Source organism: Colletotrichum higginsianum (genome assembly GCF_001672515.1).
Source record: "Colletotrichum higginsianum IMI 349063 chromosome 7 map unlocalized unitig_7, whole genome shotgun sequence".
NCBI classification, from domain to species: Eukaryota; Fungi; Ascomycota; class Sordariomycetes; order Glomerellales; family Glomerellaceae; genus Colletotrichum; species Colletotrichum higginsianum.
The window spans coordinates 983,536-1,005,235 of record NW_017263917.1 but is presented as its reverse complement, the minus strand read 5'-3'; the positions used below and the strand labels follow the sequence as shown (position 1 = coordinate 1,005,235).

General features: G+C 54.6%; 6 protein-coding genes across 6 annotated transcripts; 3 read left to right on the top strand and 3 right to left on the bottom strand.

Annotated features, from left to right (window-relative positions):
- Nucleotides 1–1,112: 1,112 nt before the first annotated feature.
- Nucleotides 1,113–2,431, bottom strand: CH63R_10005 (Mitochondrial carrier protein rim2; the record flags this gene model as incomplete). The annotated part of the gene is made up of 3 exons (XM_018304979.1): nt 1,113–1,343; nt 1,410–2,160; nt 2,235–2,431. The coding sequence occupies 3 exons, from the start codon at nt 2,429–2,431 to the stop codon at nt 1,113–1,115; spliced, it is 1,179 nt and encodes a 392-aa protein (XP_018154403.1).
- Nucleotides 2,432–3,176: 745 nt separating this feature from the next.
- Nucleotides 3,177–5,299, bottom strand: CH63R_10004 (C6 finger domain-containing protein; the record flags this gene model as incomplete). The annotated part of the gene is made up of 2 exons (XM_018304978.1): nt 3,177–4,753; nt 5,185–5,299. The coding sequence occupies 2 exons, from the start codon at nt 5,297–5,299 to the stop codon at nt 3,177–3,179; spliced, it is 1,692 nt and encodes a 563-aa protein (XP_018154402.1).
- Nucleotides 5,300–10,530: 5,231 nt separating this feature from the next.
- CH63R_10003 (LSM domain-containing protein) lies at nt 10,531–11,096 on the top strand (the record flags this gene model as incomplete). Its single annotated transcript, XM_018304977.1, has 3 exons — nt 10,531–10,762; nt 10,830–10,901; nt 10,966–11,096. The coding sequence occupies 3 exons, from the start codon at nt 10,531–10,533 to the stop codon at nt 11,094–11,096; spliced, it is 435 nt and encodes a 144-aa protein (XP_018154401.1).
- An 815-nt stretch (nt 11,097–11,911) lies between these two features.
- On the bottom strand, nt 11,912–13,276 carry CH63R_10002 (PAB-dependent poly(A)-specific ribonuclease subunit PAN3; the record flags this gene model as incomplete). Its single annotated transcript, XM_018304976.1, has 3 exons — nt 11,912–12,981; nt 13,031–13,183; nt 13,237–13,276. The coding sequence occupies 3 exons, from the start codon at nt 13,274–13,276 to the stop codon at nt 11,912–11,914; spliced, it is 1,263 nt and encodes a 420-aa protein (XP_018154400.1).
- A 2,960-nt stretch (nt 13,277–16,236) lies between these two features.
- CH63R_10001 (UBX domain-containing protein) lies at nt 16,237–17,863 on the top strand (the record flags this gene model as incomplete). Its single annotated transcript, XM_018304975.1, has 2 exons — nt 16,237–16,338; nt 16,439–17,863. 2 exons carry the CDS (start codon nt 16,237–16,239, stop codon nt 17,861–17,863), a joined length of 1,527 nt encoding a protein of 508 aa, XP_018154399.1.
- Nucleotides 17,864–19,872: 2,009 nt separating this feature from the next.
- On the top strand, nt 19,873–21,700 carry CH63R_10000 (GAT domain-containing protein; the record flags this gene model as incomplete). The annotated part of the gene is made up of 4 exons (XM_018304974.1): nt 19,873–19,939; nt 19,998–20,107; nt 20,162–20,197; nt 20,261–21,700. The coding sequence occupies 4 exons, from the start codon at nt 19,873–19,875 to the stop codon at nt 21,698–21,700; spliced, it is 1,653 nt and encodes a 550-aa protein (XP_018154398.1).

Here is a 21,700-nt window from a genome sequence, read left to right as displayed (position 1 = left end):
GCCATGTCGTCTCGCCAGGAAGCATTTAGTCATCGGGAGGACTAGTACTAAGAATGCTTGCCTCCCATCCTGTACACCGCACGAGGGTATGAGGCAGATTGAGAGGGCTGGTGTTATGACGCACAGAGATGCATGCCCCTGGCGTCAGCTTGTACTTCGACCAGGTGCGTTGTAAAAGACGCTTTTCTAAGTGGAGGTCACATACCACACTTGAACCATACCTAGTAAGGGCCGGCGACTAGGTACTTGGAGACGACTAGAGGATCCATCATCTCCCAGCAGCGGCTATGAACGATGCTCATCCAACCTCACTCTTGACACAAGGACATTGGAATTCCTCATTCCAACGGAACGTTGAACCTCGCTCTTGAAACCTAAAGCATCACTGTAGCGCCAGGAAACGAGCGATGGGAGGAACGACTTTCTCCTTTGACGTTTAGTTTCCATGTCGTAGTAGGTAGGTAGGTAGGTAGGTAGGTGATGCCTCTGATTTGGGTTTTTGTAAATACATTATTGTACAGAGAATGCATCCTCCGTTAGAGGATGCCTCTGGCCTGTTGGGAAGCTATGGCCAGGTGCAGTATTTCATTCTTGGAAACACATGTGCTTTTGGCCTTCCCATGAAACGCCACCTGATGCTCCCGCCTAGATGCCTGCGAGACTCGGTAGAAAACCGCTTTTCCTCGGCGGGCTAGCCATCCCAACCATGGGACCTGTTTCCCATCAAAATCAAATCTAAAGTCGCTCTTGTTCCGTATCGTACATGTAGGAGTGATTCCCCCCTGGGGAGCTTCTTTTGAGTGCCAAGTTGTCTGCAACGTGAGGAGGATATTTGTTGTTGTTACGCCAAGCTTTTGCTGAGTTCCCTCGTCTGCCGGTTCGTCCGTCTCAGAGTTGCGATCATCATCGATAGTTGGCGGTTTGTGATTCATATAGTACAGAAGGTTGTGTTTTTACATCAAAATGTTCCGGATCGTCGCAGTTGGTGGGTCTGAGCGACACGCCGGCGGTAGTCGAGAAGTGCTGTTGAGCCAGACCATCGTTAAAACGACGAATGGCTGATTGTCGTCGTCCATTGTCCGAGCCTGCAGGACCTCTCCCCTGCAACGAAATTACAAGCTCGCGGCGGCTTTATTGGGGGCCCCAAAGATGCGCAGCATGCCCTCGTACATACCGAACATGATGGCGGCGCTGGGGACGGTGCGCATTAGGTGAGGGGTAAGACCACCGTAGAGTCCCATGAAGCCCTCTTCAATCCATACAACGCGGAAGCACTGCCAGAGGCCAGTGTACTTGAGTTGTCCGTTGGCTAAGGGTGCCTGTCGTAATCTTGTCCGTGCAACCTAGGCCGGTAGTGTTAGCTGCTTGTCTCCCAAAAAAAAAAAAAATCATTGAATATGACTCCATACCTCGTGAGGATAAGCCAAGATGGCCGCGACCAGCTTAGCACCGCCGGCAGCACCGGCATTTCCCATCCAGTCCACTGTTTGGTCCCAAAACGTCTTTTCCCTTCCGCTCGCGACAATGCGCTCCTCCCTTGCCGCCAGTCGGTTCTTTATCTGCTCATAAAGTACCCATTGCAAAGTGCTCTCGGCCACACCCAAGTAACTCGCACTCATGCCCTTGTACAGGCCGGTGAATCCTTCCGTGCGTAGAACCTGCCTGATACAGTCCATGCTGTTGCGATACTGTCGCCTGTGCAAGCCGCCCTTCTGTTGCGCGACGTTCTTGTCAAGCTGCAGCCGCGTCTTGACGAGCCAGATGGGATTCGTCACCGTACTCGTTGTGATGCCCGCTAGTACGCCGGCTGACAGGTGGACCCAGGCCGACTCATTCCCATCGTTGCCATACTCGGCGATCAAACGCTTGCCATTGCCGTAGGTGTAGAAATTAATGCTCCTAGCAGGGATGACGCCGACGAGGTTTGGGCCGAGGCCCTTGAAAAGCGCGCGGGGCCCTTCAATCTTGTAGACGGAGCCGAGAATTTGGAACGTTTCCCGGAGGTGGAAGATGGCTGCCCTAAAGGGACTCATGGTGCCGACGGCCTGGGCGCGGGCCTGATGGGAGGCTCGGAGCTGGGCTTGGTAAAAATCGGACTGTAGACGGGTCTTGAGGACGTCGAGGGGTGCTGTAAGGGTCGCTGCTGTCATGCCTCCGACACTAGAGAAAGGAGAAGAAAAGAGATGTCAGTTTCGGAAGAGAGACACGGAGGGAGGGAAAGGTTCAGAACATACCCTCCGGCGACAAAGTGCACCCATGACTTGGCAAAGGGCGACTCCTTTGCGCTCATAGTCGGGTTCTGTTTTGTGTCGGGCATGATGTCGCCGTTCTCGCGGGAAACGGGATATGAGGTGGTATCCGGCGCCCGGCGTGTGGCCGGCCTATCGCCCGTTGCAGACATGAACTCGGTGTGGACGGGAGAGTGAGCCATCAGGCGAAGAGTGGCGACAGAGAAAGGGGACCAGCTGGATCAGAGGGAAAAGGCTAAGCGCGGATGCGAAGGGATGACGAAAGAGACCGGGCTCTGAAGCAACATCGACTGAGAATGCTAAGAGAATGGCGGTTTGCGACAGATGTCGTTGTCTATGGAACGAGGACTTTTAGGTTGAGATCATGTCGTGGGAGGTGAGAGAGCAACTCGTCATGGATGATGATAGGAGAGACGTGGGCAACTTTTTTTTCTCATTGCTTCGATAAGAGAACGCGCCAGGCGGCCGGCGCTACGGCCTCTCAGGTCGTCAGACTGGACCGTGCGCGACCCACTCTTACCTGTCAAGTTCCCACCAAGGTGGTGCTTGATTTGGTCCGTGCTTCATATGGCTTCTCATGCTCATGTCAGTGGGCAATCGGGAGTAGGTACTCTTTGCTGGTGTAGCAACAGCATATCAAGCAACCGCACATGAGATCACCTACAAACCAAAAATGGTACCTATCATCATGTGAGTTTTTTTTAATTTGGCTCAGGCGCACCTCGCAATGCGCGCGCGCGCGCGCACACACACACACACACACACACACACATTATTTCGCACATACGCACACTATATACATCGCATACGCACTTGATACGCTCTCTCGAAGCCTTTCCGTTGGTCCCTCTCTTCTGAGACTATGTGTTGCTAAGGCGGTCCAAACCGTCATTTACCACGTTCGTCCTCCACCCAATTCATGTTTGGCTATCGTCCAGCCATGCTGCTTGCAGATGTCGTTGAGTTGGCATCGCGAGCATCAGCAGCGGCTGTTGCCGCTGACGCCATGTGACTGAGCAACAAGTCTCTCTTGATACTGGGGAGCTGCTCTCCACGCTGCGGCTCTAACATCCATGCCTTCTGGTTCGGGGGCGGAGGCTCATGCTCCACGTCCATGAAGCTGCTTGTTCTGCTGCGAGACCCCTGGTCTAAAGGCGATCGTTGGTGGTGGTCTTGTTGCCCTCTACTGGCTGGCCGAGATGCATCTCCTCCTGGCATAAGATTCTTAGAGACCGGCGGCGCCTCATTGGATCGACCGTCGTCTTGTGTTGGGTCATATCGCAGCAACCTCACCGGTGCTTGGTGCACCGGGCTCTGTTCGGCGTGTGCTTCGTCGGTACTGCTACTCGCCTCGCGATTGAGCCAGGCAATCTCTTCCTCGGTAATGGTTTTCCATCCACACTTTGCATGTTTCTTGGTGCAGCCCTGACAGGCCGTGAGATGTTTGATGCATGGAGACTTGAGTCTGCGACAGCGGTCGCATGGTGGCCAAATTTGGTCGCCCTTGTTCAGTTTTTCTATTCTTGCCGTGATGATACCTCTGTGCGCCGATGACGGGTCATATGACGAGTCTCGCTGCGGTACAACAGGGGTATGCATGACAGCCGGGCGGCCTTGCAATGGAAGTGAGTGCGGATGAGGATTTGTTGCAGGTGGCGTGTGTTGGCCAGTCGAATGTGCTGTCTCGAGCCCAGCGCTGGACGGAACTCGAGGAGGGTAAGCCTGGGAAGACGACAGAAACTGCTGAAGAAGGTCGGCGTGTAGGTCATAGCCAGAGCCGTGAGGAACATGCCCTCTGACATGGTTGACAGACTGAAATGCGGAGCTGCTCCCCTGCTGGCCGCCATGGCGTGAGTTGATGCCGGCCCTCCGGCCGCTCAAGTGGTAGTTCAGTTGACGCGCCCTCTTGGCGATTTCATCGGCCTTCTTGATGAGAACCTGCAGTCGCTGCTCCACGATCTCAAGCGTCGCCACTTCTGCCGTCTCGTCTTCTTCCAAAGGGGCCGTCGACACGCTGGAAAACCTGTCCAACGCGCCGTTCATGATTAGGCGCCAGTCGTCTTCCAGAATCTGGACCTGCAACCCATTGAGGTAGAACTGGCAGGTGCGTTCACCGTCATGACCCGTCGTCAGGACAAACTTGTCGGGGTTCGTCTTGGCGAATGTGACTATGTCCAGCCAGCCCACAGGCGCTGTGCCATAGGCAGGCGGTGGGTTGGTGATGATTGGGCCCTCAAAGGCTCCTTCCATCGCCTTTAGCAGACGAGGACCCGTCAGCTTGGCGCCCAGGTTGGCCGCGAGACTCTCGTGTCTGTTGAGAACTCCTGTCGTCGATGATTGAGCCTGACGTTCCATTCCGTTCGCACGGGTCAAATAAAGGGAAACCATACCTTCATATTGATTTAAAAGGCCAAGCACGTCAGAGAATGTTTCAGGTTCTCCTTGTATCAGCTTGAGCCTGCAAGCGCTGGCTTTGGAGAGGTAGTTGATGATGGATGCATTGCCTTTCGAGTTAATAATTAGCAATCGTTCAACGGATAGCCGAGACGAGACGAAGTGCGAGCAGGTGAGACCGGTGGGGGTATTATTCCATGGCAAGACGGTTTAAGCGTTGCCAAGTGGCTTGAACAGAGCCGCAATAACGAGCTGCGATGCAGACGGATAGAGACGACTGAAGGACGGAGTTGGAGGGGGGTAGGATAGAAAACAAAGTGCGGGCGGCGCTGGCTGGCAGGCCGGGGCGAGGGATCAATGGCGAGTCTAACCTCGATTGCCTCCGGGCGCGACGACGACGACGACGACGACAAGATGCAGTTGATGGACGAGATCGACGGCTCATGTTTTCCCGCGCATGGGTTTGCTCTTGTTCTTTCTTTTTGGTTTTGTTGCAAGGTTTCGGCCTTGGTTCACACACACACTGGCGCACCGCACATACCTGACTGAGGCGGAGGAGGCTGGGGAATGCGATCAGAATGGGCAGGCTGCGCGCCGCTGTCGTCTGCGTCCCGTTTCCGTTTATGGGGCTCTTGAGAATCCTGGGCATGCGCCATGGCGAGAATGTCACCGGGGCCAAGATGGATGATCCCACAAGAGCGAGCTGGATTCTTTTTGGTTGCGGCCCCCTTTCTCCCCCGTCAAGAAAGATGATAACGTGAAATGGTTGGCCACCGGAGCGTGTGTGAGACGTGAAGGCTGGAGAGCCTCGGAGTGTAACAAGAGGGATTCTGGAATTTGAGAGTTGGTTAGTTCATGGCGAAGCAGCACCTTATGAGATGGTGGTGGTGGCAACCGGTAAGGGCCCGGCAAGGAATGCCTCAGGTAGCAGTAACGGGCAGGAGCTGGAGCTTGAATAGAGCAAGCTTCGACGGAAAGATGTGCGAGAGAATTGTTGATCGAGAGGGGGACGAACAAGGCGGCAAAGCCAAGAATGACGGGGGGAAGACGAGGTTGAGGAGGGTTGGAATCGGGTTTTGTTTTGGGATTTGTACGGGGGACGGTGGACCAAACGGGGCGCGGCCACACAGGACGGGACTGGCTGGAATGGGGCGGGACACGGGAGTCGGGAGACTAAGGTAGGGTAGGCAAGGTACCTAGGTAAGGTTAGGTTAGGTAAACACAACTTACCGGCTGGCACCTCACTGAAGGGGGGAGGGATAAACGAAATAGTAGCGCCGAGAGATGGGAGGGAACAACAAGAGTGAAGCAGACGGGATAGGATGGGGGAACTCGGGAAGGAGGAAGCAGAGAGGACCCCGTCCCAGGGAGAAAGAGCGGGCGGGCGGCGGGGGCGCAGCTGGAAGAGACAGGCGGGTTAACGATGAATTGTCCAATAAGAAGGAGTGGGCCAGTGCCGTGATCCCGCTATCAAAGCTTCAGGTTAAACGCTGTCGAAGTTTTCTGTGTGTCGTAAGCATTGTCAGAGTGAGAAAGCAAGGCAGAGAGGTTCCGGGTAAGGGGGACGAGAGAAGGAAGACTAGCATGAGTGAGTGAGATCGGGACGGTGAAAGTGAGGTAAAGAGAGAGTGTGGACGCTGGGAAATGCAGTGCAGTGCAGAGGAGTCGAGTGGAGCGAGTGGCACCTCACAAGCCGCAGGTGCAGCTCATGGTGCAGCAAGGGCGGAGGGAGTTCCACTAAACGGATGGAGCCGGGGGTGGGAGGGGACCCGGCGTGCTTCTTTTCCTTCGTCGGGGGAGGGAGGAGTCTAAAAAGCTTGGACGGACGGAACCCGAGGACACTTGAGACCAATTCAAAGCGGCGTTTAATGGTCGATGGGAGTGAGATGACGTTGGCTACCTACTTGAAGATAAATGAGGCGGATGGGAAGTGTGTGAGCGATGATATTTGACGGGGAGACTGCCACAACTACCAATTCAATCGCGGTAAGGAGGAGATGCGAGGCAAGGTGATGTGGGACGGTACAGTCAAAGGTGAAGGTGAAAGTGAGATGCAAGGCAACGCGGCGGAATGTGGTGATGATGCGCGTACGAACCGGGATGGGCACCCTCCGAAATGCAGCCCAGTTGGGTGGGACTTGTTTGTTCAGTAGATAGTACACTAACGATGCCCTCAAGACACTGCCAGAAGGACCCGAAAGAACAATAATCAAGACCAGGTCCAGGCGGTGGTGGAGGGAGCTACACCTCATACTGGGCTGGTTTGGATTGGACTGGGCTCGGGGCTGCGTGCCCAAGGCTATCTCTCCTCCCGCCTCTCTTTCTTTCCCTCTCCCTCTCCCTCTTTCTCTTTCCCTTGCTTACCCTTTTCTCTTTTCCGTTTCCCGTCCTTGGTTATCCAAGAAGCCTGTTGTCCCCTGGTGATGGTATGGACTTTGCTTGGGCCTTGGGGAGGTAAGGAGACCCTGGCCGTTGACGATGCGCGGTTTTCCCTCCTCATCGAGCCCTTTTCTCGAGCTGATTCTTCTTGCTTCGGCTGACTCCAACGATGAAAATGTCGCAGTAGCTTGTCCCAGACGAGGAGGTGAAATCGGCAGCAACAAAGGGATCATGGGCAACAATAATCTTGGTAGTAATTCATTACATCCACAAGTTTCGAGGCGGTATGTCCGGGGGTGGCGCGGGCATCCGGCGCAACGAAGAATCGTTTTGAAAAAGAAGCAAATTGAGCGACTAATATCAGGTAAGATGAGTAGATGCCGTATCCGTATGTTGTTGGACTCCTTATGTAAGACAGTGGAATCGGCGGCGGCAGCCCTATGAAGGCTTGGAAGCTGAAAGGCCGGCTGCGAGCCAAGAAGGGGGATTGACTCGACGGGGGGGGAGGGGGTGGGCTGCGAATCGACAGTCTCTTCGAACAATAAGGGGAACCTTTCGCTTGCGGGTTTTTGATCGTGAGGCAACCGGTCGATGCACTTCACCGGGCCGCGGACGAAACAAACCCCTCTCGCAAGAAGGAAGCGCTGGGAAATGTAGAAAACTGGAGGTCGGAACAAGCCAGCAGTAACATACTGTATTACGAGCGGAGAACGGGGAGCCACCTGGTTTTCCCTGAAAGGGGATCCAGGAAGGACCCGACTCCAACACCATGCATGCACAGCCCGAATACTGGGGTAACAGAGGCGTCCAGCCAGCCAGCCAGTCGGCATTGAGCGTTTTGAGAGGAGAGTCTCATCCCGCCCACTCCTCCCTCTCACTTGCTCAAGAGGGAAGGGAAGGGACTCGAGGGAGAAACCGTCACTAACAAACAACCTTGACAAAGAAAAGTTGGCGGGTGGGAAAGCCAGCGATGATCCTCACCTGCTCACCTACCAACCTGGGCCACCGAGAGAGGGCTAGCCCCTCCTCCTCGGGCATGGCATCTTGACACCCCGCTGCCCGCCTGAATGGGTACATACCGTCTTGGCTCTTGAATAGGCATCCCGACCTCTGAATGCCACCTTACCCTGCTTACACTTACACTGCACCCTGACGGTTGACTCGCCAGCGGGCCGAGGACAGAGGGGCGGAGCAAAGAGACTGACTACACCATCCGTCCATCCATCCCCTAATGTTACTTAGTAAGATATAACTGGCTACGGACTACCTCGAGGAGGGAACCCGTGCGCCCGCTCGTCTCGCGCGGAATAGAACCATTCTGGAAAGGAGATGGCGCAACGGGGTTGTGTGTCCACACAGAGACCCGACATTGAGGAAGCTTTGTCTCTTTCGGACGGGGCGGAACGCGAGGAACGCACTCCCAAACCTACGCCCTCCTACTGTTGTTGATCGTCACAACCGACCTCAAAAGCACACAGCATTGCCCTCCGCCGAGACTGCCCGACTCAGGCAGCGTCTCAGCAGCAAATGGACATGACTTTTCTCTCCAGCAAAGTGCACTTACTTCACCCCACCTAGGTATCTTTCTGTAGTACTGCGCAGAACAGCTCTGAAGCCGCCTATGGACGGAGCAGCCCTCTCGCCTGTTCGTTGTGAAGCTTCCGCATGGCATGTCACCATCACGTTGACATGCCAAAGCCAGATGTCCTACCGGAGCGCACGCCCCAAGTATGTGCCGATGCCCAAGGAACCCCAGAATGCAACGACCTCCGACGCTGACTGCCAGAACAAACACCTTGTTTTTGGGCCTGTGAAGTTTTGGCCCCCCGGGCGGCGGTTACCCCTTCTCCGCCTCATCATCATTGCTAATCGGTTGGTCGTTTAATTCTAGTTGGTTCGTCCTTCAACATAGTAACTTCCACTGCGATGACTGTCACTTTGAGCACCAGGGCCGTTCCTTTTCTCACTCCTGCACATACGTCGGGGCCTCGTCACCGTAGTACGTCAACCTGCGGCGTAGGAATAACGAAACGAATGGCCAGATGGCTCCGAATGAACAGAGAGAGGATGCAATTTCACAATTTACCACCCGCAGACTCTCGCCATCTCGTCCTCTCTTTTCCACTTGCCGATACGAACTGGGGCCCCCTTGCGATCCAAACCCCTGGCTGCCTGGCGTGTGAGAAATGCCTAGCGTATTCCCTTTGCCCGTTTCCTGCTCATCGTTGCGGTGGCGCAGAGGCACTGCCAAGACATTTTGGAACTTGCAAGCAGGACATTCATTTCAGACACACTCGCTCAAAGTCACCCACACAGTTAAAGCCGCACACAGGAAATATATCGCGCACTTTACGCGTCTGGTTTGAACCAGGGATGAGAAATCCCCCTTTTCAATCTTTTGGGTGGTTTTCCTTGATTGCTGTCAGTGGACGAACACGATCAGGATTGCACAGCCAGGCCCTCCCACCCAACTCTAGTCACTTGCAGTCCGGTTGGTCGCTGTTGGCCGAGTCGCTGAAAATCAACTGGGTGCTCGGGCATCTCTTGTCCGTTTGTCGGTGACGCGCCCTGCTATGAAGGCGACAAGGTGTTTTACTCGGGCGTTGCTCCTGCTGCCAAAAAGTCATCAACCACCTGGTCGGTCCAACGCGATCAGCAGTGTCCAGAGCGGGTGACTCAAGTCAACATACTGCTCCCGTTGTCGTGAGAGATAGCTGTCTTCTTGGCATTGCCTGTGAACTCCATCTGTCGGCATCTAAAAAGGCATTCGTGGAAAAGAAAACCCGTCCAACTCGTGCCCACGACAGAGAAGCATTGCGCGCACTGCAACAGCGGAATTATACAATCCGTCTCACAGTGAAGCCTGGCGCTGTCGACACGCGGTACAAGTACAACATGATGATAGTGAACTGTCAACGCCCCAAATATTGAGCTCGTGTTTGTAAAGACCATCAGACGCGTTGAGCCTCAGCGGAATGGAGATCGATCGTCTTCATCCCAAAAGATCTATACTATTGTCTCCTTCACATAATGAATGACCCATAACAAACCCGGCGCATATCTGATATTTCCGTCTTTATCATATCGCCCGGATCCGGAACCTAAGTATGTAGGTAGGTAGGTTGGTAGGCTAGATACCTGAGATAGTCTGACGACCAACGGCGACCCCGCCAATCACGGAGGCCGGCCCTCTCGACGACGCGGGGGAGACCGCGCTGAGCACCTAAATGGCCCCACCACAGCCCGGACCAAAGCTCAAGCTTGTTCATTTTCCTCGCACCGAATCACCGACCTCACTTCCCCAGGCCGCAAAAGAGCAAAATACAAGCACAAACCTCAACAACGTCATTCGGGACGACCACACACCCCTGCGCTCCGAACACGGCCACGACGACAACTCGCTAAAGACCATTGATCAATCCGATCACAAGCAGACCGCTTGTAGTCTCCCGGCGAAAACGCTACGAAGACCTCCACACGCTCTCCACACTACACAATCGCACGCGCAATGGCAGACAGAGGATCGCACAGAGGCGGTGGCCGAGGAGGTGGTGGCGGCGGCGGCTATCGCGGACGTGGAGGAGGACGCGGCGGCGGCGGCGGCAGTGGTGGTGGCGGCGACCGTGGAGCACCCCAGGGGGCCAGCGGTGACCGCGAGAGACCCAAGAAGGAGAACATCCTGGACCTGTCAAAGTACATGGACAAGCAGATTACCGTCAAGTTCAACGGTGGCCGTGAAGGTCAGTCACTCACATCATTCTCGGCAACACTTCAACGCGGAGCAAAGCTTGCTGACCAGACGCACAGTCACCGGCACACTCAAGGGATATGATGCATTGATGAACCTCGTCTTGGATGAGGTCCAGGAGGTCATGAGAGGTGAGACTGTCTACTACATAGCCCGTGAAGGCCATTGCTGACACGCTGCACACAAAACCGACAGACGAGGAAGGAAATGAAACAACGAGATCCCTTGGCCTCGTCGTCGCTCGCGGAACTCTGCTTGTTCTCGTCAGCCCCGTCGACGGCAGCGAGCCCATAGCGAACCCCTTTGCGCAACCCGACGAGGAATGATCTCAGCCCAGGAGAAACCGCGACACCACGAAACCACAAGGACGAAATCATGAGCTGGCTAGGGCGGAGAGGGTTACCTATGTTGAACTCTACCTCAAGAGAAAGAGAAAGAGAGAGTAAGGAACCAAGACGCCAACCAGTTTGACAAAGAGGAACCAAAATGGAAAGGTTCTGGTCCATGGTATAGCACGGCTGTATCGATATTTATACCCGCAGCAGCAGGACATGAATGATGATGGCATGTCACATACCAACATGCTGCCCAAATGACGAGACCATGGCACACAAAATCTCACGATGGCGAAGTTATCATGGCTTGCGTTGTTCCCAAAAAGAACTGCCCGTTTTACCAAAGACAATAGGCTGCTCATCCAGACACTTCGTCACCCAAGAAGCGCAAGGAAATGAATTGAAACTTGTTTCGTAACTGCTCGCTCCTCGTGTCGCTTCATCTACCACGTGCGTCAGGTCAGGTAAAAAAGAGACCCCCGCATCCTGTGAGGTCGCTCATCTGTCATCTATTTACTAGTTTGCATCACTTTCCTGTCCCAGTCATTGACTCCTGTCCGCTCTGATTTCGCAAGTGCTGCCCATCTTGCGCCCCGGTTATCTATCTCTCACGCGCTCCAACATTCTATGCGGAATCCAACAGCGTAAACCAATGTGATTGGCCGTCGCGCTCAAGCGTTGCTTGTCTTGTCGTTGATTTCGCCTCGAGGTCTGCGGTTCAAACAGATGGGAGCATCTTTCTTAGAGTTTTGGTGATAGTGGAAATAATCGTGATCGGAACCGGAAACTCTCCAGTTCTCCCGATTCTAGTGAGAGGACCCTTGGAATCCTCTGGCCGTTGACTGTTTTCCTGCCTTAAGCAGCTCGCCGAAAGCATTGCCGAGCTGCTTCTTCAGATCCTTATAGCTGACTACGAAGCTCGTCTGCTCGTCTCGGCTTGTAAGGCAGATTCTGTCATCGCTGCCGGCATCCAACCTGTTCAGACATCGGATGATATGGCCCATGTCCACCACAGGATTGCCATTTGCATCAACCTGATGGAAGACATAGTCACGGAACAGCTTCAGCATGTACCGTTCGCCGTTTTCTGACCATGCTCTGTCGCCATCGAACTCTTGTCTCTCGTTGATGGTACCAAGCTTGGCCATCAGGCGTACCAGCCGACCATTCTCCAACTCGCGGAACAGCTCCGACTTCATCGTGTCGGCCTCTTGCAGGCTGGCGTCCAGCGTGGCCACCATATGAACCGCTATGCCCCGAATGAATTCTTCGATCCCCTTGGGTGTGGCGCCCGCTGGAGCCGGAGTTAGGAGCCACAAGACAGTATCAGTGATCTCTTTAGAATACACCCGGCTCATTTGTTCCATCGATCCTTTCAGATTGGTGAGCTGGTTTGGTGGCGTATTGGTCGCCAAAGACAGTATCAGCTTGCCAAACTGGATCAAGTCTTCCTGTTGCAGCTCCTGAACCGGGCGACGAGCTTCGAAATGGACCACATCCAGTATGGAACACGCGCTTAGCCGAATGCGGTTCTTGTCAGTGACTATGACTTTGCTCATATCGAGGCAACGGGCAGCCAGGTTCAAGGCATGGATGGCCTTTAATGCGTTGGCTATTTGCGACACGTAACCCCACAAGACACTCTCCGCAATAGGGTTCTTTGCGCTGAAACGGGTACCGTGGGTTGTGTTCGGTTGGGCAAAGTGCAGCTCGGCGAGGGTCTTAGATAGAGGGTGGTAGTCTTGAACGAAGAAGAGAGAGCTGTCACCAAATGCCCGAGTGGTAAAGGCATCATGGATGGTCACCACGTTGCCGTTGTTAAGTCTTCGCCATTCTTTTACCGAGCGAATAGCTTGCTCATTGGTCAACCGAAAGCCTGTTGTGCGTCAGCCTGGGTTGCATCGAGGTTTGATATCGTAGCGTACCCTCAAGACGTCGGAGGCAATAGGTTTTCCCGCTCTTAGAGGATGTCGCCTTGTATACCCAAGTGGTGTAGCCGAACACACTGGAGCTCTTCCGATGACTTGTATCGAGAGGAACCAGCGAAAAATAGTTGTCCAGCGGAGGTAGAGTCGAGTCTGTGGAGAGGTCAGCCTCCAAAACTTTGAGATAATGTTTCTTGCCAACTTACTTGGCATGACCTGCTGTAAGGCCTCGGACTTGCGTTGCATTTCTTCTCGAAGCTTCTCGGGGAGAAAGAAGTCGTGTACTTGTCTCTGAAATGGCAACAGGTCGTCTCTGTATGGCCCAACAGGAGCGTAAAGGTGGTATTGGAGCTGCCTTTGATCAGTCTCGTCATATTTGATTCCGGTCCGAAAATCTTACCGGTTGGAGAGGGGCGGTGTAGGCGTTCTGATGTTGGAAGTATGCCGCGCTTGAACCAGCAAGGCCAGTCGGGTCGTCTGCATATGGGTTGAAGGGTGTAGCCGGCAAAGCCTGACCAACATTGGGCATAGTAAAGGGGTCAAATGAGAGCCCCGTATCTGAGGCCGTACCATTGGCGGTTATCTGCAAGCGTATTAGTATTTCAAGTTTCAGCTGAACATGCACGACGTTATATTCCTACCCCAGTACTCAATTCAAAATTCGAAGGGGTGAACTCGCGGAAAGTTGCGGGGTTGAAGACAGTCGATGAATTTTCGCCATCCTGAACAGCAGCAGGTGTCGCAGCTATGAAGGATTAGTCGGGCCCGAGTTCCCATCCAATGAAAAGACCAGGCAGTAACATACAACCTGCTCCTCTGGGAGTGAAGACAGCTGCACTGGCAGCTTGTGAGGAAAATGTGGATTTCTTTGACGGGCCACCCAGCGCATTTGCGCCTGGAGATGCCGCCGATGGAAGGCCAGCCGGAGTGAATGACGGCGAGTCGACATTGAGTGCCTTCCTTGCGCTGTGGGTGTCCATATGTCAGCTCTGCTCCTTAATCAAATGAAGTTGTGTGTCCGCCATCGGGCTGGCTTAGTGTGCTCGGGTTCCGGCGTCGTATCTTCTAGGGCATTCAAAGATCCAGCAGTAGAATGCCCTCCTTCCCAGATTGCATGACTCTAGGTCTCTACTACCAGAACCAATATCTCCGGCCCTGGGGATTTTTCATAGCCCGTGGCATTTCGGAGAACACATGCTTCCAGTGAGAACCGCAAGGCTTAACCCCCTCCTCCTTTTCTCCCCACGGGGGTATAGAGCCTGTCGAACAGAACTATGGCCGCTTCAACGAACGACCACGAGTCATCTATCATAGAGTCACTCGAAGCTTGCCTACAATCAAGAAACATTTCCACCTTTTTTGAGACAGGCACCGGAATATTGAGGGTGGTGACGACGGGTTCCGGCATTCGTGGCAGGATCGGTAATGGCGGTGCATAAAACCAAAGACAACGTAGCGGGTGGGCACCTACAATTCGGACTGGTTACTCTGGCCGCCGGGGCTGTTCTGGACCGAGTTGGATCGAGTCTGGTCGTGGTTAAAGGCGCAACCTGTGTTCTCGTATCGGCAGTGTCCATATATAAGTACGTTTCGGCATAGTGTCTCTTTGTTTTCTAATGCAATTGACGAACGTCAGCTGCGGTGCCATGTCAATGTGGTCGAGAGAGTACATAGGCGCGTCCACTCGCCTCGGGTTTTGGGCTTTGGCGACCCGACTTGTCGACGAAGGTCGGACTGGGGGTATCGCGAGGTCGCCATGATCAATAGATTCGGTTGAAAAGAGTTTTGCCGCCCTGGTCGACGCTACGACGTCTGCATAGAGTCAGCCAAATCCAGAGCCCATGGTCGGATTGTCGTCGAGGTCGTTTTCATGATTTGGACGCGCGCGCTGGATGTGGACGGGGAGGGACCGGGCTGGTTTGGGCGGGGGGACAGAAGACAAAGGCGGGCAGAGAAGAACACAGTGAAGGAATGGAGCTCGCGTGGGGCTGGCGCGAAGCCGGACGGGGGTCATTTTTTGGGCGGACGCACTTGATCCTTGCAGACATTTCCCATGGCTTGCACACTGTTGGTGGGGTAAGTGTCTCGGTCATGGACACGCACGATATCCGTACGAAGGTATTGGTGATGTTGGCCGGCGATCAACCCGATGGGTAAAGGATGATGTAAGGCGAAGTCGTTGTAATAGGGTACGGCGGCAAGGCAGGGTTAAATGTAGGCGCGCGCGCCAGAGCGAGGAGGATGTCCGTAGCCGATCGCAAGCAGGAAGATAGGCAAAGTAGGCAGTTGGGCGAGGCCGGCGACGGTGTAGGAAAGAAGGAGGTAATGCGCCGCCTCCTCCGATAAAAGAATAAAGACAGAGATAACCAGGTCATGCAGAGAGAAGGGGAAAGGGGGGCATTGTCCGATAGCAGTAGGAGGTTGGGTGACCCGCCCCAAGCCAAGCGCTGAAGCCGAAAAAGCAACCCCTGGGAGGACGACTTGGGTACCAGATTTGTTGCAATTTGCAGCTTATTACCACTCGGTGCTTTAACACTGTGCTTCGCCATTACACTGCGTAGGTATGTGTCTTCCTGGTTGTTGCACTACTTGCTCCAATATTCAATTACCCCAGAGCACAAGAGACAATACCTTTTAGTTGCATTTCTGGCTGGTAGCAATTCGCGAGTCAAGTCTAACGTCGATAAGCGATTGATAAGCGCAGAGTCTCTTAACACGCTGTGGCCTCTAAGACGCGGTTCCGCCGACGCGGTACCCAGCCTGCCTCCTACCTAGGTAGGTACCTGGTGTCCAAGCCTCCACTCCTTTCTCTCCACATGCACGGCCACGGACAAGTGTCGTCACCAGCCCTTGTGGACGTCAAGTGCGGCTGCACCACCTCAGACACCCGTCGCTTTCTATCAAAGCCCGCGCTTCCAGCCTCTCTCTTCTTAGGGCAGAACCGCTGAGCCCTTGATCGTTTGGAAGTTCATCGATTTCTTACGGCACCACCAACCTTGCTGTTATCCTTCTCGGACGCAATCTCTGTCACTTCGCGCTGCCAGCTTGATACATACCTGGCCACAGCCGCGCCCCCATCTGACTTCGATTTCTTTCCTCATCCTCAACTCCCTGATTCGTGGACCTTTGAGACGCAACACAGCATTTGCAATCCATCTCTACATTGGCTGATTGTTGTTGATTTGCTACTGCGGTCAACGGTCAACATGGCGGAGAGCGGGGACTTAGACTTGGGACAGCTGTCGGCAAGTCAGCAAGAGGCTTTGCAGCAGTACACCAGTGTCACAAACCAAGACCTTAAGGATGCGGTACCACTACTGCAGCGGTCACAATGGAATGTCCAGGCAAGTCATCACTTACAGAGCTAACCCAGTCCCGTCTGTAGGTTGTGCTGACCATAACCTCTAGATCGCCATCGCCAAGTTCTTTGACGGCGAGGGCCCCGACCCAGTCGCGGAAGCCATAGCGCAGGACATTCCACGGACAACAGCACGGCATGAGAACCTCCAAGAAAGTTTGCATGCCTCGGCAGGCCGACCGCAAGCTCCCCGAAGAGATCGCCCTGAGCCCGCACCGCGAGTCGTTCCCCAGCCGAATGCCTTCCACCGGCCTCCTTTTCTGATCGGGCTGCTGTTGGCACCCTTCAGCATCGGATACAGTATCGCGTCCAAGATCTTCCGTACGGTCTTCTACGTGCTCAACTTCCTCCCAAGGCAGATTCGGCCACGGGCCATCACGAGTGGACCGGGAACTGGACTAAGAAGCACCAATGGACGCCGCATGTTAATGCCTCGGGATACGGCTGCACGTTTTAAACGCGAGTTCGAAGAAGAGTACGGTAACACGGGGTTGCCGTGGTTCGAGGGTGGCGTTGCTCAGGCGCAAGACCTGGCCAAAAAAGAACTCAAATTTCTCCTCATGGTCCTCATGTCGCCCGAGCACGACGACACAGAATCCTTCACGAGAGAGACGCTGCTGGCCCCCGATGTGGTCAGCTTCATCAATGACCCAGCAAACAACGTCATTCTGTGGGGCGGCAACATACTGGACTCGGAAGCGTACCAGGTTGCTCAAGAATACAACTGCACCAAGTACCCGTTCTCGGCAATCGTATGCCTCACACCCAAGGAGGGAAGCACCAGAATGAGTATCATCAAGCGCCTGGCCGGCCCTATGCCAGCATCTACATATCTCTCGGAGGCACAGGCCGCCATTAACAAGTATGCGCCGGACCTGGCAGGCGTTCGGGCGGACAGAACAGCGCAGGAAGTGACGCGGAGCCTCAGGAACGAACAGGATTCCGCCTACGAGCGATCGTTGGCCAAGGACAGAGAAAGAGCACGGCAACGGCGCGAGGCGGAAAAGGCGGCGGCGGAGGCCGCGCGGAAGGCCGAGGAAGAGACCGAGGCTGCCGCAAGACGCGAGGAACAGCGGGAGAAGTGGAAACGCTGGCGGGCGACGATAATGGATGAAGAGCCGCCGGCGAGCAGCAAGGATGTTGTCCGAATTGCGCTCAAATTGCCCGAGTCGTCCGGAGGGGGGAGAATTGTGCGCCGATTCCGAAACGATACAACGATGGAAGCACTCTATGCGTTTGTGGAATGCTACGACGTATTGACGGCCGAGGAAGTCAAGACGGAGAAGGCAACAGCGAAGCCCGAAGGCTACGAGCACGAGTACCAATTCCGTATCGCATCTGTTATGCCCCGGATTGTATACGAGCCCAGTACGGAGGAGACGATGGCACAAAAGATTGGACGGTCAGGAAACCTGATTGTGGAAGACATGTTGGCCGACGGCGAGTCAGACGAAGGAGAGGATTACTCGTCGTGAATTGCTGAACATGCATCACGACATACGGAGTCAAGCAGGTTTGAAGGGTGATGGGCGGGGATAGACAGCATCCGTAGACAACCGCGCCATGCTGCGTGGGCAAATTACCGAGCAGTCGCTAATGAAGTTGTTCGTAGAGCATGAGTGGGCTTCACTACCGATCAAGTATTCCGATGGAGCCGTCTTGGCTGGCAAGTAAGATGGTGACATTCGAGACATACTGCGGGGTTGGAGGCTTGTGCGAGGAGGCAACCTGACGCTGTAGAGTCGCGGAGACGCTAAGAGAGGCGATCTGCGTGGCCTCTGATGTCTGGCGTCTTGGTCGTCTCCGCAACTGAAAGGCGCCGTGATATAGGATGTCTCGTGGTGCGGTCGTCGATGTACGTAAGTGGTGAGTGGTGCAAGTGCTTGCGTGGAAGAACGAGGCTGTGCAGACTTACGTTGCAGCAAGTAAGTGCGTGTGTGTCTCTGTCTGTCTGTCGTTGTGAGTGAAAGGGTCCGGGTCCGGGCCAGGCGTCACTGGAGACTGAACAGGGGCACGGCCGTCCGATAATTGGTATATAGAAGAGGACCCCTGGAAATACCTACAGCATGAATCTTCCCCTAAACCCGTCATCTCGGATTAATGCGACCAATCTTGACGTGGGGGTTCTCCAGACAAACCCCAAATCCATGCCAGTGGTGAGGGCCAAATAAGGTGCATTCATGGCGTTCATTGCCTGTAGAATCGAGAGGCATCAAAGCGCGATTTGACACCGAGAAGGTACCCTGGAATCCAACATCGGTTGGTCTCGCTTTCACTCAGATTGTGACAGGGGTGCGAATGATGTGTGCATGTACGTACTGGGGATTCGTAGCAGGGAGTCCCTAAGTAATCCCGTTGGCTCCTCTTGAGCATCGCTTTTGCCTTCGAGGCGTCGTCATGCTTGCTGGGAGGAGCATTGGGTCACCTCGCCGCAGCAGTGGGAAACCTACTTACCTGCCTTGGGTTAGTCAGGTAGGGAGGTATCCTACCTCTCCCACTACTGTTACGCATTCGTTTGCTTGCAGCTCGCACATCCCATGTAATTTGCAATTAGTAGCAGACAGTATTATTGTGAGGCGCTCTATCACTATTACACTGCGAGTACGCAGGAAGTTTTTGTCGATGCCATATCCACCGGTCCCGTGAACACCCACCTCCATCCATCTCTCCCAACCTCTCTCATCAAGCAAGCGAACAGCGGTGGGGTCTCTGCGCCCATCTCCAGAATAGATTCATCAAGCACTCTTGAGCAAAAGCAAAAAACAAAACAAAAAAGGGAGAAAAGAATCCCAAGACAGGAGCATTCGTGGAAGCCAAGGTTGCCACTACTCGCAGTCGCTCCCTCTCTACGTACTCTGAGAGGCGCAGACAAACCCACCCAACCCTACTTGACCTGGACCCTTGCGCCTGACGCTACCTCTTTCTCCCTCTCCATCACCCCGCCAAAACTTCTCCAACGGTCCAGCACACGCACTACGACGCATATCCTATTTGCTGTGTGGTGGTTTGTATAGGACCCCGTGGTCCAGTGCGGGAAGCCGGGCTGAGGTTTAATTTAAGATAACCCCCCGTTCGTCTGGCCCGTCCAACGTCGTCTTACCTCCCTTTTGCCTGCTGATACTTACCTCCGAGCGTCACTTCCAGGCTGCAGCTCGATAGGCCCTGCGTATTTCCTCCAAACTCCTCCCGCTGCCTGCCACACGCACACTTGCTGCTCCCGCCTTGCTGTCATTTCGTTCGCACCGAACTTTAACACGGGCATCCGTCATCGCTTGTCAACTTGATCGCGATAGCTTCCGCCGCTTCCCAACAGCTACATCGAAATCTCACTTCCTCTTCAATCCCCGATTGGTTCTTCCGTTTCGAATCCCTCGCCTGCTCTTTGTCTATTTGTCCGAGGGCTCTTGCATCCGTGCTCCAAATATCCCACCTCCCCTTTGATTTAAACGCCTAGGCGATTCGACGCCAGCCAACGACGGCAAAGATGAAGGCCATGAAGGGGCTTAGCGTTAATCGCATGATGAGCACCATCAAGAAGCGAACGACGAACAGTGAGTAGAGGGCTCTCTGCGTCTTGTCCTTTCCAACACATGCAGGGTCGCCGCGAAGGAAGTGCTGATCGACGTCCCTCTCCGCAAGGCTTCAGTGGACCCAGTGATGCGTCGGCGTCGTCGGACCCGCAGAACGAGGCTCCCGAAGCTATCGCTGCGCGCAGCGTGGTACGCAAAGCCCTCCTTCCCAACGCTATGAGCAGTTGCTGACCTCGTTCTCAGAGACAATTTTGCGAGTCTGGGGGCCCTAATGCCCAGGTATGCTCACTTTCGCCCATGTCCCGATACCTCCAAAGTTGCCTGCTCACTCCGTGTTTTCAGGGTGATGAAGTCCTCTACCTCCCGCCCATCGTCGATGCCGCCGAGTCCTCCCCGGCCGCCGCCGCCGAGTGCGCGCGGGTCATCCGGAAATACCTCTCAAAAGACAACCATGCCAAAGCCTCGTGGCAGTACAATGCCATCATGTTGATCCGCATCTTGACCGACAACCCCGGCCCGACTTTCACGCGCAACATGGACAAGAAGTTTACAGATACGGTCAAGGAACTCTACCGATCTACGCACGACCCCAGCGTCAAACAAATACTGTCGGAGACGTTGGATACCTTTGAGGCCACCAAGTCCGACGACCAAGGTCTTGGCGAGCTGATCTCCATGTGGAAGAAGGAGAAAGAGCGCAGTTACAAGCAATATGGTGTAGGACCGCTTCCGAATCGACCCCTCCTATCTGCCCAACTGACATACATGCTCCTTCAGAAGCCAAGGCAATCCATGACCGGCCCTGAGCCTAGGACTATGAATGTACCCGCAATCGACTCCCATTCCCAGAACTACTTCGCTCGAAACCATACCAACCGGACCTTGCCCACCCCCGTGGAACTCGCGAGCAGACTGGAGGAAGCGCGAACTTCCGCCAAGCTGCTGTCGCAAGTCGTGGTCAACACTCCCCCTCAGGAGGTCATCAACAATGACTTAATCAAGGAATTTGCCGATAGATGTCAGAGCGCCTCACGAAGTATACAAATGTACATGGTGGCAGAGAACCCGTCCCCTGACAACGACACGATGGAGCACCTGATCGATACGAATGAGCAACTCCAGTCGGCACTCAACCAGCATCAAAGGGCCGTTCTTGGCGCTCGGAAGCAACTTGGCATAGGTCCACGGTCCGATAATACGAGTCCCGTCAGTCCCCAGGCGGCTGAATACCAGCATCCAACTCGTACACAAGACCAGCACTCCAACCCGCCACAGGAATGGCAGCAGGCACAATCGTCCTCTTCCAGTTCGACGCCGGCACCTCCTCTGCCAACGAGGCCAGCTGAAGCTAATGGCAAGGGAAAGGCTTCGGAATCATTCGCACCGCCTCCCGGCCCTCCGCCAAAAGCGCAACAGCAACCTCTGACGGAAGACCCCTTCAGAGACCCCCAATCAGAGACCAACTATTCTTCTTGGAGCAGACCCGGAGGATCCGGCAGCGCAGTGGAACTCTCGGGTGAAGAGCCGCGTCTGGCTTTCGAGCCCTACCACCCAGGCTTCAGCTCCACCCCAAGCTATCTGGGACGGCAAGACAGTGCTCTTGGCAAGGTCACGATGCACGGTGCCGATGCTGCTGCAACGCCTGGTCCCCTCAGCGGTAATTCGATCCAGACTGTCGACCTCAGAAACCGTCAGGAGACGCTCCACGAAGATTCAGACGACGACCTTTATGAATCTACCCCCAAGAGCTCCAAAAAGAAAGACCCAGTGTCCAGATATTGA